This window comes from Wyeomyia smithii, chromosome 1 (assembly GCF_029784165.1).
Source record: "Wyeomyia smithii strain HCP4-BCI-WySm-NY-G18 chromosome 1, ASM2978416v1, whole genome shotgun sequence".
Classification (NCBI taxonomy): Eukaryota; Metazoa; Arthropoda; class Insecta; order Diptera; family Culicidae; genus Wyeomyia; species Wyeomyia smithii.
The window spans coordinates 139,553,805-139,569,653 of NC_073694.1; the positions used below are offsets into that span (position 1 = coordinate 139,553,805).

The following is a 15,849-nucleotide window of genomic DNA, read 5'->3' on the forward strand; positions in this document are numbered from 1 at the left end:
AGACTAAAGTTGCAGGGTTTGGAATGCAGCATCAGGTATAAACAGGGTAGCGAAAATATAGTCGCCGATTTTTTGTCACGTTTATCAGATGGGACGTGTCAGGGGCAGGAAAGTTCACCCCACAGGCAGATAGCCATGATTACGCGCCAGCAGAAACGCCTGCTAGAGCAGCAGAAGAACGCTTCGGATAATTTGAACGGCACAATACAAGATTTGAGTGCCATAGACATTGCGGACATCGCTGAGGACGAGGATGAGCAACAACTCGTCAACATTTCATATGATGACTTTTCACAGGCATTATCAAATGACCTGATACCGAGTGAGACGGTGGAAGTCTCGAAGAGAATATTGGACGAGAAGAATATCGAAGCTCGTCTTGTCATTTTGAACAGTCGGACGGCGTACAGAGAACTTCAGACACTGTATCAGCTGTCACAAGGATTGAAAGACTACGTAGAGGATGGTGTACTCAAATTTAAAGACAAGAAGGTGGGCGGTTTCATAGTAGACGGCAGTGAAAGTTCATTAATCGATTGCCGGAAATTTTTTTCACAATTTTTAGATAGCTTCAATAAAAGCCCCGCGGCAGTAAAGGCAGCCGGGGTCATTCACCTAATATCATTCAGAAAGATCAAGCAACAGGAAGTTCTGCAAATGATTCAGTTCCTAGCGGGTAAGCTAGAAAAACAAATAGTATTATATAATGCTAATAGCGAGCGTACAGTAATTGCGCCAGATCAAGTGGAAACAATTTTAAAGGAGTTTCACGATGCACCCTTAGGAGGGCACGTAGGAGCGCGACGAATGCGCCAAAGAATTGGCACACTTTTTACGTGGGCTACGATGAAACGGGATATCGAGAACTACGTTCGGCAGTGTGATTCCTGCCAAAAGAACAAAATTGGAAGATCAAACAAGATACCGATGCAGATCACCACAACCGCATCGGAGCCATTTGAAAAATTATACATGGATATAGTAGTATTACCCGAGTCCGACTTAGGAAATCGTTATGGTCTGGTCATGCAAGACGACCTAACTAGATATTTAACTGTCGCACCTATGGAAAACCAAGAAAGCCAGACGGTAGCGAGGACTTTTGTAGAGAATTATATTTGCAAATTTGGCGTACCGTTGGAGTTAGTTACAGATAACGGTGCGAATTTTGTAAGCACTTTCATGAAAGATGTGTGCAAAATTTTGAAAATTAAGAAAATAACGACGAGTCCGTACCACCCACAAGCAAATTTGGTGGAAAGATCTAATCGGGAGTTAAAAACTTACCTAAGGCAATTTATTGGCGGAAAACCGCACACGTGGGATAACTTACTCCCATTTTTTACGTTTCAGTATAATACTTCAGTAAACTCATCAACGGGGTACACCCCTTTCGAATTGTTGTATGGACGTACAGCACGCATTCCCACCTCCATTTACAAGCGGAATGGAGTGGACAATTTGACATATGAAACATATACACAAGAGATGAAAAAAATATTTTTTGACCTCCACGCGAACGCACAAGCCAACCTGAAAAGGAGTAAAGAGAACCGCAAACAAATTTACGACAGATCATCTAATGATTACAAACCCATGTGGGGTGAACAAGTATTAGTGAAGGCCGTAGCGACTGGTGCAGGCCAAAAGCTTCAGAACATATGGAGAGGACCATATGAAGTAGTGGACATTCCAAGCGAAATGACCACAGTAATTAGAAACGGAAATCGTTTAGAAAAAGTTCATAATAACCGGCTTAAGCGTTATTATGACTGAATATATAAACTTAAACTATGCTTTCAAGGTTAACGGACAGAATATATTTAATGAAATACGATATTGGAGGGCATGAGTTATAATAGCAAGCACCTAAAACTGTATGAAAAAGTAAGGTGGAAGTAAAATATAGGCGTGAAAAAATACGAAAAGTCGCCGAGAAAGATGAATGATTTTATTGAAGAAGCAGAACCAAACGAAAAAAATATACTGAAGTTAAGGCGTGAAGAAATAGAAAAAGTCGCCGAAAATATCAAGAGCCTTTCAATGACAGGAATCAAAAGGCGTAACAAGGTTTAAAAAAGGAAATGACGTGAAAAAAATACGAAAAGTCGCCGATAGAGATATACAGCCTTTGAGGATACCGGTCAAATGGCATAACACAATTGAAAAAATTAAAATACGAATGGAGGCGTGAGGGACGAGTAACCCAGCCGATAACAGTTAAATAAATAGAAAACTTGGGGAATTTGAATGACTAGAATGACCTGGAATGTGGTGATGGAAAATTAAAGAGTTAATAGAAATTGAAACAGCATTTGTTTGTTTTTTGTAAAATGCAAATGTAAACATGGGAAAATTATATAGTGAACAAAGACCTCATGAAAACGAGGTTTGATTAATTTAAAATAGCTAATGGCCCAATAAGAAATAGAAGAAGAAAATCGATTGATGATGTATTGGGAAATTTTGTGTGATGGAGATAACTTAAATGACGGAAAACAATAGAACTAGGAGAGACTTTGGACAAGAAGGCTAAACCTACCGGACAAGGAGACTGCTGACTTTAAGAGATTCAGACTATTCTAATTTTAGTTAAGGACGAGCGAATGTAGACAACGGGGTGGTTACCCAGAATGATTGGCGGGAGTGCAAATTGGGTGAAAGAGAAACAAGGGAATAACCGGCCCATGATGATTGAGTGTGCGAGTTTTCGTTTATTTCCTAACCTTCTTATCTTTCAGGAATCTCTAAAGCGGGCGGTCGCACCTTCGGACGGAAGGGGGAGAGGAAATATGCAGACTACTGCATACCAGGAGAAGTGTAAGTAGTGTAAGTATGACAGTAGCAAGAGACAAATCGAAATTTAAATAATAACAGATTCAAAAAGAGATGCAAAAGATTAAAGAATAAAGCAGATGAGAAAGTGACGGGACATTTTAAGTGCACATAGAAGATGATATGAGGTGTTAAGAACACGCCAGTAATTAGACGAACATTGTAAATCAAGACAGAAGAAAACGATAAATATTTAATCAACGCGGTTTGTACAATGAAAAGATTTTTTTTATGAATCAGACAGGAAATACTTGACAAAGGACAAGAAAAGATTGAACCAATGCGGTTTGTTCGATGAAAACATGATGAAACAAAAACAGAGAGATGAAAAAATAATACATTGTGCGGAAACAGATTTATTTTATTGAAAACTGTTATTAGAAGAAGGAGGAAAATATTTGGAAAGAACGCAAAATGAAAAAAATATGTAACCAAAGCAAAGCTACTTGATAAAATTGAAGAAAGTTATTTGAAGAACATAAGCACATTTGATGAGAAAAAAAACTAATAATGAGCCACAAGACAAGTTAAACTGATATTTTAACGCGGAATAAAGAATAAGAAAGCCTAATACAGATAAATGGAATTGATACGTGACGCAATGATTTGTAATGTCAAACAAAAAAAAAACCAAAAAAAAACATCGAATACCAAAGTTAGAGAATGTATGATAAAAAAAAAAGTAAACAATGCACATTTGAAATGTTATGTTTGTAAAATTGAATACTAATAGAGATGAACAACTTAGTGGGGAAGAGAAACCAGATTATGTCATCCGAAAAGAAGAATAATACGGGCCTAGATTGTAAGCAGAAGCGTAGGGTAGAAAATAGAATGTAAGAAGCCCGTACGCGAGTGAACAGTAGTTTTAAACAGCAAGTGGAAAAAGTAACGAAACCAAAAAAGAATTGATAAAATAATGGCAAAAAAATAATGCACCACTTGCTAAGTAGGGCAACTAGCATCTAAGAATTGACAACGAGACGAGTTCCTGATCCTCGAAGACGACCGAGGTGATTACAACGGATGCTGAGATGGGGACATACCATAATGCCCAGTATGACGCGAAAAGGGAAGCAGACGGTTTTGAGGGAAGTTGAACGGCGGGTGTCTATGGTCGAGATGGAGGTAAAGCCAAACGTTATTACCAAGAGGAGACGAGCAGTATCCAGTTTCTGAAGAGGCCAGATGTGCAACAGAACTCAATCAAAGCGGCTCATGGTCGAGCCTGAATCGAGACTTCAGCGCAAAGACGAATACATCAAACTATACAAAGAAGGGAGTAATAATTTGCTCCAAATATATATTACTCATAGAGAGTTATTGACTTCTACAAATAAGGATTCGAGGTCAAAGCCAAACAAGCAAAATGACGCTATAAAATTTTGCTCGTGTTTAATCAACTATGTTCTTCCGCACTACGATTTGAAAGTGTGCGCACATATGTTGGCGGAAAATTGGACACCCCGCGCAGACAGTTAAAGATGATAAACCAAATGACTGCATTATGCAACAGAGCCGGTGGCAATCGCTAATCATTTCGCCACACGGCGCGTAACAATACTATAAGCCAAATAAAAATACAGCCGATCTATGTCAAAGGGACACGGCTAACCCAACATTGAGGTTCAACAACAAACTCTGAACAGTCGTAAAACAGCCAGATGTACTGCAGCCTTAATTAAAGTGCAATGGTAACCTTGGAACTATTGTAAATAACTCGATGAAGCCTTAAGGATGAGTTCGCGAGGATGACATCACAAACAACCGATGAGAACCTCTACTGCCAGACGCACCTTTCCGTTTCAAACCCCCTGTAACCCGTCGCTTGAATCCGACAGCCAAGCAGCGGATATCTACAAGGCGCAGCGCACCAGGCGAGCGAACATTTGTCAATTTGTTATGAAGAAAATCCATGTCTGAAAACGTTAATTTATGTAGAAATGATATGTATCACTATTGTAATTAATTGAATTTTACGTGCAAAGGAAAGAAGGAATATCATGAAAACGAATATGTATATAGTAGCATAAAAACGCGAAAAATAATTGTTATGAAAAACACACCTATCGGCCGTCAGAACGGACCATGTGACCATCATCTCTTCTAGATAATGGCCAACTAGGCGGGGTGGCAGATGTGACGTCACACCCTGCGAAGAACCCAATGCTCCGTCACGAGCCTTATAATTAAAGTTTAATTTTGTTCCCAGGAGGGCATAGCCTTCTGCTATGCTTTAGTCAGGCGAAACATTTGGTTCCCTTGACAGAGGACCGCGAACGTCTCTGTCAACACTCTATGTATCAACAGATTATGCCACAGGTGGCAAAGAACTTCGCGCAGCCTTCTGCTGTGCCACAGGCAAACAAACTCGAATAAAATAAACAAGTTATAAACAAAACAGAAGTCGCCGGTTCAACGGTGTTGATGCTCTCGCATGCGTTCTATCGTACATGCGGTACTAGATTATAGGTTAAGAGATTAGTAAGGTAAACAGAGAGTGGAGAAAGTCTCTCTCTCTGAGTTACCGGTAGGGTATATTTAAGTAGTGATGTACGAAAATAAAGTTAGTTAGTCCACCGTTATCTTGTGTATTAATTCCGCGCCAAAGGCGCGTACAGGGATATCTAGTAGAAGAATTCCTTGGTAGGTTATAACCTACACAACGTTTCATGTAAAGTCACACAATTTTGGGGGTCCCCATCCGTCCGATTTTCTTTACGATTTTTTTTTTCTCTCTTCCCCCTGTTTACATGAAATGTGGAAGCCCCCTAACTGCACTTGAAATCATTTTCATTTGACAATCGATATTTTCAAAGAATAAACATGTGTCGATGATCTTTTCAAATCGCACGTCAACTTTGTATAAACATCCGTTTTTCAAAAAAATTTCAAATTTAGGTTCGTAAAATTGATTGATGGACACGCTTTTTCTCAAATTTGATCCTTCAGCAGCTACCATCATCGACATGTGTGATCAATATTTGAATTCAGTATCTCAACCTAAAAGCAATATGTCTATGCAACTGACAACCTGGCTCGGCTTTGATCTCCTACAAAAACCCTCGAAGCCATGCTTCCGGGGTCGAACGTTACACACACGAGTTGCAATCGATTGATTTTTCCCACGCTGTTTATTTCTCTTTTTTCAGCAGCCGCTCCTGGTCTTCGTAATCTGACACTCGTCATCAAACCGCCGTGGGTCCAGCGCGGTCAAGAAGCTCAGCTACACTGCCAGTACGAGATGGAAGGTGCCCCGCTCTACTCGGTCAAATGGTATCGTGGAACGCTAGAATTCTATCGATATTCACCGTTCGAGAACCCTCCAGCGAGGATTTTCCCGTTCACTGGGATCAAAGTTGATGTAAGTAGTTAAGGCAATTGAGCGATGATCCAACGATTGTTGGATTGTGATTATGAAATTCAATGTTTGATGATTGTTCTGAAGCTGTGTTACAGTTTTTCAACATATTTAGTTCAACAATCCACCCAATTTAGTATCATGATCTGATACCTGAACAGAAGTTGTTCTCCATATATAGACCGTTCCGATAATTATAAATACACTTACGATCAACCGTCATTTCAAATAACGTGCAGTTTGGTTGAATAAACGTTGGCTGCGTCCTGTTTACATCCAAAAGAAACAGATGCTGTCATTTTTTCTAACATTTAGTGCGAAATTTTGAAAATGCGTGGCCTTTCTCACGAGCAAAGAAAGCGAATTGTGCACAAATGGGGCACCGTGAGTGGTCTTTCTATAAGAAAATTAGCCAGAGAAGAAGGTATAAGTGTCGGAGCAGTTCAAACCGCATTGCGGAAGTATTGTGAAGAGTGCACATTTACTGATGCCCCAAGACGTGGTAGAAAACCCGGGCCTGTTGATCCCACAATGGACAAAAAGGTTAAGGAATACTACAAGCGGCATCCTTCAGTATCAGTACGAGATGTGGCGAGAAAGCTTGGAACCTCGGCGAGTAACGTTATGCGTGCCAAGGGAAGAATGGGTCTGCAGACCCGTCGGAAGCAGAAGCAGCCAAAACGAAATCCAAAACAAGCTGAATCTGTGAAACCGAGAGCTCGGAAGCTTTATGACAAACTTCTGACCAAAAAAATGGGGTGTGTTATCATGGATGACGAAACCTACATAAAACAGGACTATAAGACTCTGCCAGGACCGCAATTTTATGCATCACTGAAGAAAAAGGATGTCCCTGGACCAGTGAAAGCCATTTACACCGAAAAATTCGGCAAGAAGGTAATGGTTTGGCAGGCCATTTGTGAATGTGGGAAAATATCTCGTCCATTCATTACGAATGACACAATGAATGGTAAAATTTACGTGAAAGAGTGTTTGCAGAAAAGGTTATTACCCATGGTTAAGCAGCATAACAATCCTCCAATCTTTTGGCCCGATCTTGCTTCCTGCCATTACTCTAAGGATGCTCTAGGGTGGTATAAAACAAATAATGTCACATGTGTCCCACCATTCGTTGTTTTGCTTTCGTCTTGATTAGACGCAAATTGTTTATCTCCGTTTGATTCGCAAAATAACAATACACAAGTTATCGTACCGGTGTCTTTTTTTCTCGATTAGTTCTTGTGTGCGATAACAATAGCCTGCAATATATCGGCAGAAACATCTTCTGCACACTGGTAGGGGCAGGCTACCCCGCCAGTGATCTGATACGCAGCTGATATATCAGCAAAAATAATTCTCCCGCACCGCTGTTACCCCGCTAGCAGCACGGACCATCATACGATCGAGCGAGTGGAAGTCAACTACAAGTGGCATCTACAAGGTCGAGTGTAAGATACGGCCACTGTGTCACAACACGAAGCTGGATCGTCATTGTTTGTTCTGCGGAGACACTCGATTAATCCAACTATTAGCCGTGAGGTCGTGACTTAGACGTTCGGTGAAGTATTCACTTTAGAATTTTTATCATTATTATTAATATTATTATCATTATTGTTATTATTGTAATTATTATTGTTATTGTTATTATTATTATTATTATTGTTATAATTATTATTATTATTATTACTATTATTACTATTGTTATTAGTATTAGTATTACTGCCTTTCTTTTTTTTTAATCCATTGTAGTTTGAAAAATTGTTTTTAAAATTTAATATCAACTACTTGATCCCCCCACCCCCCCACATTCGAATATTCATCGTTTGTGTGCGGTAGAGCGTAACGCTCCCGCAAAATGGACGACATGCAGGTGCAACTATTCCTGGATGTGGAAACAAATGGGGAAGAGATTGAGATCTCCCCCATCAATTCCCCTCTAACTTCCCCGCTACCTAGCCCCGTACCAAGGGTACCGGCAACACGGGTGAAAGCTTACCCAGATGCTTCGAAAGGTCCGTTCGTAGTTTACTTTAGGCTCATAAAAAAGCCTCTTAACATTATACAAATAGGCAAGGACCTGGCAAAACAGTTTTCGGCCGTAGCCGAGATTACGAAGGTGAGGCCGAACAAACTGCGAGTTGTCGTGAGTAGCTTGAAGCAAGCAAACGAAATTGCTAGCTACGAGCTCTTTACAAGGGAGTACCGCGTGTACATCCCTTCCAAGGACGTGGAGATCGACGGTGTGGTTACCGAAGGAAGCCTCACGGTCGATGACATTTTGCGTCACGGGGTTGGCTGCTTCAAGAACCCCCTGATTCAAGATGTAAAGATACTGGATATCAAGCAATTACATTCAGTATCCATCGAAGCAGGGAAGAAGAAATTCCTCCCTTCGGATTCCTTCCATGTAACATTCGCTGGATCCGCACTGCCGAACTACATCTCTTTGGACAGGGTTCGTCTGCCTGTACGCCTGTTTGTACCGCGGGTCATGCATTGCCAAAACTGCAAGCAGTTAGGTCATACAGCCACCTACTGCTGCAACAAGGCACGCTGCAGCAAGTGCGGAGGCAATCATGCTGAGACCGCTTGCAGTGAGGATACTGAAAAGTGTCTTTACTGCGAGGGAACTCGGCATGACCTTTCGGCGTGTCCCGCGTACAAACAGCGCGAGGGAAAAATTAAGCGTTCCCTTAAGGAACGATCAAAGCGCTCTTTTGCAAAAATGCTTAAGAGGGCTGAGCCACCCTCGACAGGAAACGTCTTTTCCTTCTTGCCAACCGATGAGGGTACATGTGACGATCCCGTCGAAGGGTGTTCTTATGCCTTGCCAGAGGGATCTAGGAAGATGAGAATGCTCAACTCTCCTAATCTTTCTCGCAAAGGTCGTAAGATAACCCCTAGCGGAATGACCAATAAGACAACACAGAAAGGAAGCGGTGAAGAAAAACCGAAGCAAGTACCCCCCGGTTTTAATTTCAAATCAAACCAGGAGTACCCACCGCTTCCTGGGGCACCAAAAACCCCTCGTGCATCCATTTCTCGATTAGAAGACATAAAAGAAACAGGGTTCATAAAATTTTCTGATATTGTGGACTGGATATTTAAAACATTCAACATACCAGATCCCCTTCAAAACATTCTTCTTGCCCTTCTCCCTACAGTGAAAACCTATTTGAAGCAACTCACAGCAACTTGGCCCCTCATTTCAGCTATCGTATCTTTCGATGACTAATACGTCGAAAGAGGTTAGAAATTTTGTCACTGTGTTACAGTGGAACTGCAGAAGAATCATCCCCAAATTCGATTTATTTTCACATTTGATAAACACATACAATTGTGATGCGTTCGCGCTCTGTGAAACGTTTCTCAATTCAAATGATCAACTTAATTTCTACGATTTCAACATCATTCGTCGAGATCGAGACTCACACGGTGGAGGGGAACTTTTAGGGATCAAAAAGTGCTATTCTTTTTTCAGAATCGACCTCCCCTCGATCTCCAATATTGAAGTTGTTGCCATTCAAACGAATATGAAAGGAAAAGACCTTTGCCTTGTTTCGTTATATATTCCCCCATACGCGCGGATTGAACAGAAGCAACTCCTTGATATAGCAGAATTGCTTCCCGCACCTTTTTTGATTTTGGGAGATTTTAACTCTCACTGTTCGCTATGGGTGTCGCTGTACGACGACAACCGATTTTCTTTAATCTGTAACTTGATCGACGACTTCAATATGACAGTTTTGAATACTGGGGAAGCGACACGCGTACCTAATCCTCCAGCACGTGAAAGCGTGCTTGACCTATCCCTCTGCTCGACATCACTAGCGTTAGATTGCCAGTGGAAAGTAAACAACGATCCCCACGGTAGTGATCATTTTCCAATCGTTATATCAATTGCTAATGGTTCAACTCCCCCGAACCCAATCAATATTTCCTACGACCTTACACGTCATATTGATTGGAAGTGTTATGAGTCTATTATAGCGCAATCTATCGAGACTCACGAGGAACTTCCTCCGGAGGAAGAATACGCGTTCTTAGCTGGCTTGATAATCGACGCCGCGACTCAAGCTCAGACGAAACCGATACCCGGGGTAACGATTAGACAGCGCCCTCCCAACAAATGGTGGGAATAAGAGTGCTCTGAGCTGTACGTGCGAAGGTCCGCGGCGTATAAGGACTACCGGGAGTACGGCACTGTCAACCTGCTTCGAAAGTACGAGGCACTGGGCAGGCAGATGAAGAGCTTAGTAAAGACGAAAAAACGCGGGTACTGCCGGCGGTTCGTGAACGCGTTGTCGAGGGAAACAGCGATGAGCACTCTTTGGGATACCGCCAGGCGCATGCGGAACCGTGACGTTTCGAATGAAAGCGAGGAGTATTCAGATCGCTGGATACTCGATTTTGCCAGAAAGGTCTGTCCGGACTCTGTACGGGAACAGAAAACCTTTCGCGACGCGTTATTAGTAACTACGGAAGAGCCTTCATTTTCGATGTTGGAATTTTCAATGGCTCTCCTATCGTGCAACAATAAGGCTCCAGGGTAAGATAGAATAAAATTCAACCTGTTGAAGAATCTACCCGACTCTGCAAAAAGACGCTTGTTGAATTTGTTCAACAAGTTTCTTGAGCTAAATATTGTTCCGCATGACTGGAGGGAGGTAAAAGTCATTGCTATTCGGAAACCCGGGAAACCTGCCTCTGATCACAATTCATATAGGCCGATTGCGATGCTCTCTTGCCTCCGGAAATTAATGGAGAAAATGATCCTCTTACGGTTAGACAAATGGGTCGAAACAAACGGGTTACTTTCAGATACTCAATTTGGCTTTCGCCGGGAGAAAAGGGACGAACGATTGCCTAGCGTTGCTTTCTACTGAATTTCAACTAGCCTTTGCTCGAAAAGAGCAAATGGCTTCTGCGTTAATGGATATTAAGGGGGCTTTTGATTCTGTCTCTGTAGAAGTTTTAAGCGCGAAACTTCATTCGCAGGAACTTTCACCAAATTTGAATAACTTTTTGCTCAATTTGTTGTCAGAAAAGCATATGTATTTCTCACATGGCGATTCGACAAGTTCCCGAATTAGTTACATGGGTCTTCCCCAGGGTTCATGTTTAAGTCCTCTCTTTTATAATTTTTACGTCAATGACATCGATGAATGTCTTGCAAATTCATGCACGCTAAGGCAACTTGCAGACGATAGCGTTGTATCCATTACTGGTAGCGAGGCTAGCGATCTGCAAGGACCATTGCAAGATATCTTAGACAATTTGTCTGAATGGGCTCTTAAGCTGGGTATCGCATTCTCTCCGGAGAAAACTGAGCTGGTCGTTTTTTTCTAGGAAGCATAATCCAGCTCAGCTGCAGCTCCTACTAACGGGTAAAACGATCTCTCTGGTTTTAGTCGCTAAATATCTCGGGGTCTGGTTCGACTCTAAATGCACCTGGGCTTGTCATATTAGGTATCTAACACGAAAATGCCAACAGAGGATTAATTTTCTTCGTACGATTACCGGAACCTGGTAGGGTGCCCACCCAGGAGACCTTCTGTACTTCTAATAATGCTATATTCTTCGACACCACCATGAAACAAGACATTTCTGGTATCCCGGATCAATTGCGACCCCAAGAGATCCCTAAAAATTTTTCCAATAAGTTTAAACATGTTAGTTATGATAAAAGGGTATACACTGACGGATCTAATCTAGATGAGTCCACTGGCTTCGATGTTTTCCACGAAAATTTTACCGCCTCCTACAAACTCGATGCTCATGCTTCCGTGTACGTCGCAGAGCTTGCTGCCATTCAGTACTCTCTTGGGATCATCGAAACCCTGCCCATAGACCACTACTTCATCTTCACAGACAGTCTCAGTGCCATTGAGGCTCTGCGATCGATGAAGACTGTGAAGCACACCCCGTATTTCCTGGGGAAAATACGGCGGTTTTTAAGTGCTTTAACAGATAAAAATTACCGGGTTACCTTAGCGTGGGTCCCTTCTCATTGTTCCATTCCGGGCAATGAAAAGGCTGACGCTTTAGCTAAGGTGGGTGCTATTGATGGCGATATTTATGTAAGACCAATTGCTTATGATGAATTTTATAGCATTTTGCGTCAGAGAACACTCAACAGTTGGCAATCATCATGGAACTCAGATGAACTGGGACGGTGTTTACATTCCATTTTTCCTAAGGTATCGACGAAAGCATGGTTCAAGGGGTTGGATGTAGGTCGGGACTTCATTCGCGTGATGTCCAGACTTATGTCCAATCACTATACGTTAAACACGCATCTCTTTCGTATAGGGCTTGTAGACAGTAATCACTGCGTTTGTGGTGATGGCTAACATCACATCGAGCATGTTGTTTGGTCGTGTACCGGATACTGTGGTGTTAGGTCTGAGCTTATAGATTCCCTTCGGGCCCGAGGAAAACAACCGAACGTACCCGTTAGAGACCTTCTGGGAAGCGGTGATCTCCAGTACATGACACAGCTATACGGGTTTATAAAAAATGCTGGCATTAAAATTTGATTTCTTCTATCTATTTGCTAGAATACAATTTCTGTCACAAACTAAAAGAGAATGATACACCCGGCTGGAGACACTAAAACGAAGACTCGGCATCTCTATGTTTACGCAGACACCTCAGACCAAAACTGCTCAAATAGAACATCGCTGGTTAGCCACGTACAAATGAATACATTCTGTAATATAAAATAGTTAAAAACAAAATTGTAACACCCCTCCTCTCACCTTAAATCCCCACTAGTTCGTAGTCGGCCGCGAGAATAAAAAAAGGCCTCCCTCTTTTCCCTGCTAATTTAGAATTTAAAAAAAATGTACTTGGCTCAGTTAAACATAAATTGTATCGTGCCGTGTCAAATAAACTATTTAAAAACTAAAAAAAAACATGTGTCCCAAAGAAGATGAATCCTCCAAACTGCCCTAAAATTCGCCCTATTGAAACTTTTTGGGCTTTGACCAAGGCAAAGCTGAGGAAATATGTTAAACCAGCGGACAATGTTGAAAAATTTGAAAAAGATTGGCTTAAAGTGGTAAAAATGGTCGGAGAACACACTGTGCAAAAGCTTATGAGTAGTGTTAAGAGAAAAGTTAGAGAACTCGCGTATCCTTCGAAAAATAATCCCAACTTGAATTGAAACTGGAAAGAAAACACTTATTATCTATAATTCAAATAAAATGACCCGAAAAATCCGGTATTTTTCGTTTTATTCAAGAAAGATTTATAATTTTCGGAACAGTCTATATAACGCATGTTATCCCTTTCAACAGAGGGTTTGAGGTCGAGATTAATTGATACTTTGCGGTCAATATTGAATTTGAAAAATAAAAACTATTCTTTTGATAGAAAAGTTAAAAATACAAATAAAATAAATAAAATAATTTATTTTCCAATTTTGTTTGGCCGGTATCAATAACATATTGGTAGGTTCCAAGAAATAATCAAAAATCAACATTGTTTCGATTTGTGATGTTGATAGTTGTCATCCAATCAACTATTACTCTGTCAAATGTGTTTGAATAGTCTGAGTTAATACCTAACTTTATATGTATTGGATTCGTATATAGTTTAGAGATAGAATTCTTCAATATTGAACATTGCACTCAGTATTGTTAGGCGTCATAAGATTCCGGATAGAAAATCTTAACGAGGTTCCCGTCGTTCCGCTGAGCTCAAACGGTTAGCCACCGCTAGCTACGCAGGTACAAAAGGTTTCCTAGATAGGAGAACTTTTTTCCGGAAAAAGTATATTCCCTTCTTATTCACCACTAAATTGCTTTCGGGCCTCGTGGCAGAACGACCAATTAGCTTCGTTTTGAACGGTGAATCCGGTTAATGGGCTGGTTATCCTTTTGTCCGGGTTATGAAACTGAACGCAATAGTTGCTTGCTTATCGCATTACCTCGCTCCGGCACTAGCCTGGGAGCGATTTCTAGTAATTCTGTAGAAATGAGAAGCCTTGGACTTTCCCCGGTGCTCTAGTGGAGAAGAAAATGTTGGCGAAAAATTAGAAAGAATAACACTGGCAGTCGGCATGTGGCTTGGCGCAAAAGGATGGTAGAATTAAATTTAATTGTTATGGTGCACTTCTTCGTCTGGATTCCGGCTTCCGACAGCTTTCCACTTAAACATCGCTGCTTCCTGGCGATAGTGGTTGTCGGTAATGATGGTGATGATGCTGATGGCGATGACGACTTGGTGTGAACGTGTGCAGATTATGACGCTTTCTTTTTGGCAGTTACTTGTTCTGTCATGAGCCGCTATCTAAACGAGTGAAAAAGAAGGTCGGTTTTCTGATGAACATTGTTTTCACCTCATTTTCAGGGAAGTTGACTGCAGGTTACAAAAAAAATGAGTTGACCGTACTTTGCTGGGTGCAGGTTTTGGAAAGAGTGCGTTAGAAATTGCTTGGTAAAAAGCATGGATTTAAACTTTTTATTTGGTGAAATAATCGTTGAAAGCTTGGTAGTAAATTTAATAATATAGCCAAATGTTTTTAATATTTAAGCATCCTACGAATGTTTAAGGATTTCTGGAACCTTACTTTCTTCTGCCAGAGGGTAGCTTGATGAGCAACTTGCTTTCATCGTAAGTTGCAGGACCAATAACTAATGGCGATATTTCTAATGCCACACCATATGGCAGCTACCGTCAATCTCATTACGCAACTTGCTTTCATCGAAAGTTGCAGGACCAATAACTGATGGCGATATTTCTAATGCCACACCATATGGCAGCTACCGTCAATCTCATTACGTTGGAATTAGATGAACATTGATTTTATCGTCGAAGTATCATGGTTTTCCTCCAACTACCTTGAAATTTAAATATTAGAGCCAGTAGATGATATCACCGGGAAACATTTCATACTTATAATAATACTCGCATGTTTCCAATGTGTGGTTGTTCGTGCGTCATAACTCCGTATTTATTCATGTTGAAAAATTCTATCTCGAGGTTTTTTTTAACATATGCTATTACTAAGAATGACAAAACAAAAAACTCACTGACAGCCAAACGAACAAACAAAATGCTTGATAGGTCGTAAAATCCCTAGTGTATCTCAGATACTATGGGTTAAAAGTTAGACTTCTGTGTGGCAATAACATTGTTCGAAGAGAAGTGCTGCAAGAGGAAGTGGCCAGCTGCGTACGTCTTGAGTTTTAGCAATCGTTCTTTACTTTGCCAGCTAATGACTGTTTTTCCACAATGGCCTGTTGTCTTGTAATAAGACGATTAGGATGGGCGTGCCGCAGAGTGTCCAGTTGAATGAGGGTGAGACTTGACAGGGGTACCAAGCAGCTGGTGGGAAAGTTGTTCGCCTGAAGAGTTGAAAGTTATACATCGTTCTGTTCGAAGTGAACAAGGAAAACTTTTGGGAAAGAATTTTGAATTTCTGCTTGCTTGGGAAATGAGGTTTCTTAGAAGCCGATAGATTAATAAAGTGTATGTGGAAAAAGCAGGGATGGAAGAAATTGAACGATTCATTTATCGGCTTTTTTATCAAATCATGTGCAGTCATGTGCAATGTGTTAGTTATCGCATCACTAGGACTTTATCAGGATATTTAACGGAAACGTTTAGTTGAAACGGAAATTCATTGAAGAATCAAAACATAAATT

General features: G+C 41.0%; 1 protein-coding gene across 8 annotated transcripts in view; it reads left to right on the top strand.

The window, feature by feature from the left end:
- LOC129718530 (uncharacterized) overlaps positions 1-15,849 on the top strand; it is a 442,955-nt gene that overhangs the window by 86,145 nt on the left and 340,961 nt on the right. For 6 of the 8 annotated variants that reach the window (XM_055669392.1, XM_055669393.1, XM_055669391.1 and 3 more), the window contains one exon: positions 5,988-6,199. In XM_055669392.1, the coding sequence (XP_055525367.1) occupies positions 5,988-6,199 (212 nt within the window). The remainder of the gene's footprint in view (positions 1-5,987; positions 6,200-15,849) is intronic. The other 2 variants (XM_055669395.1, XM_055669394.1) reach the window with 1 other exon arrangement.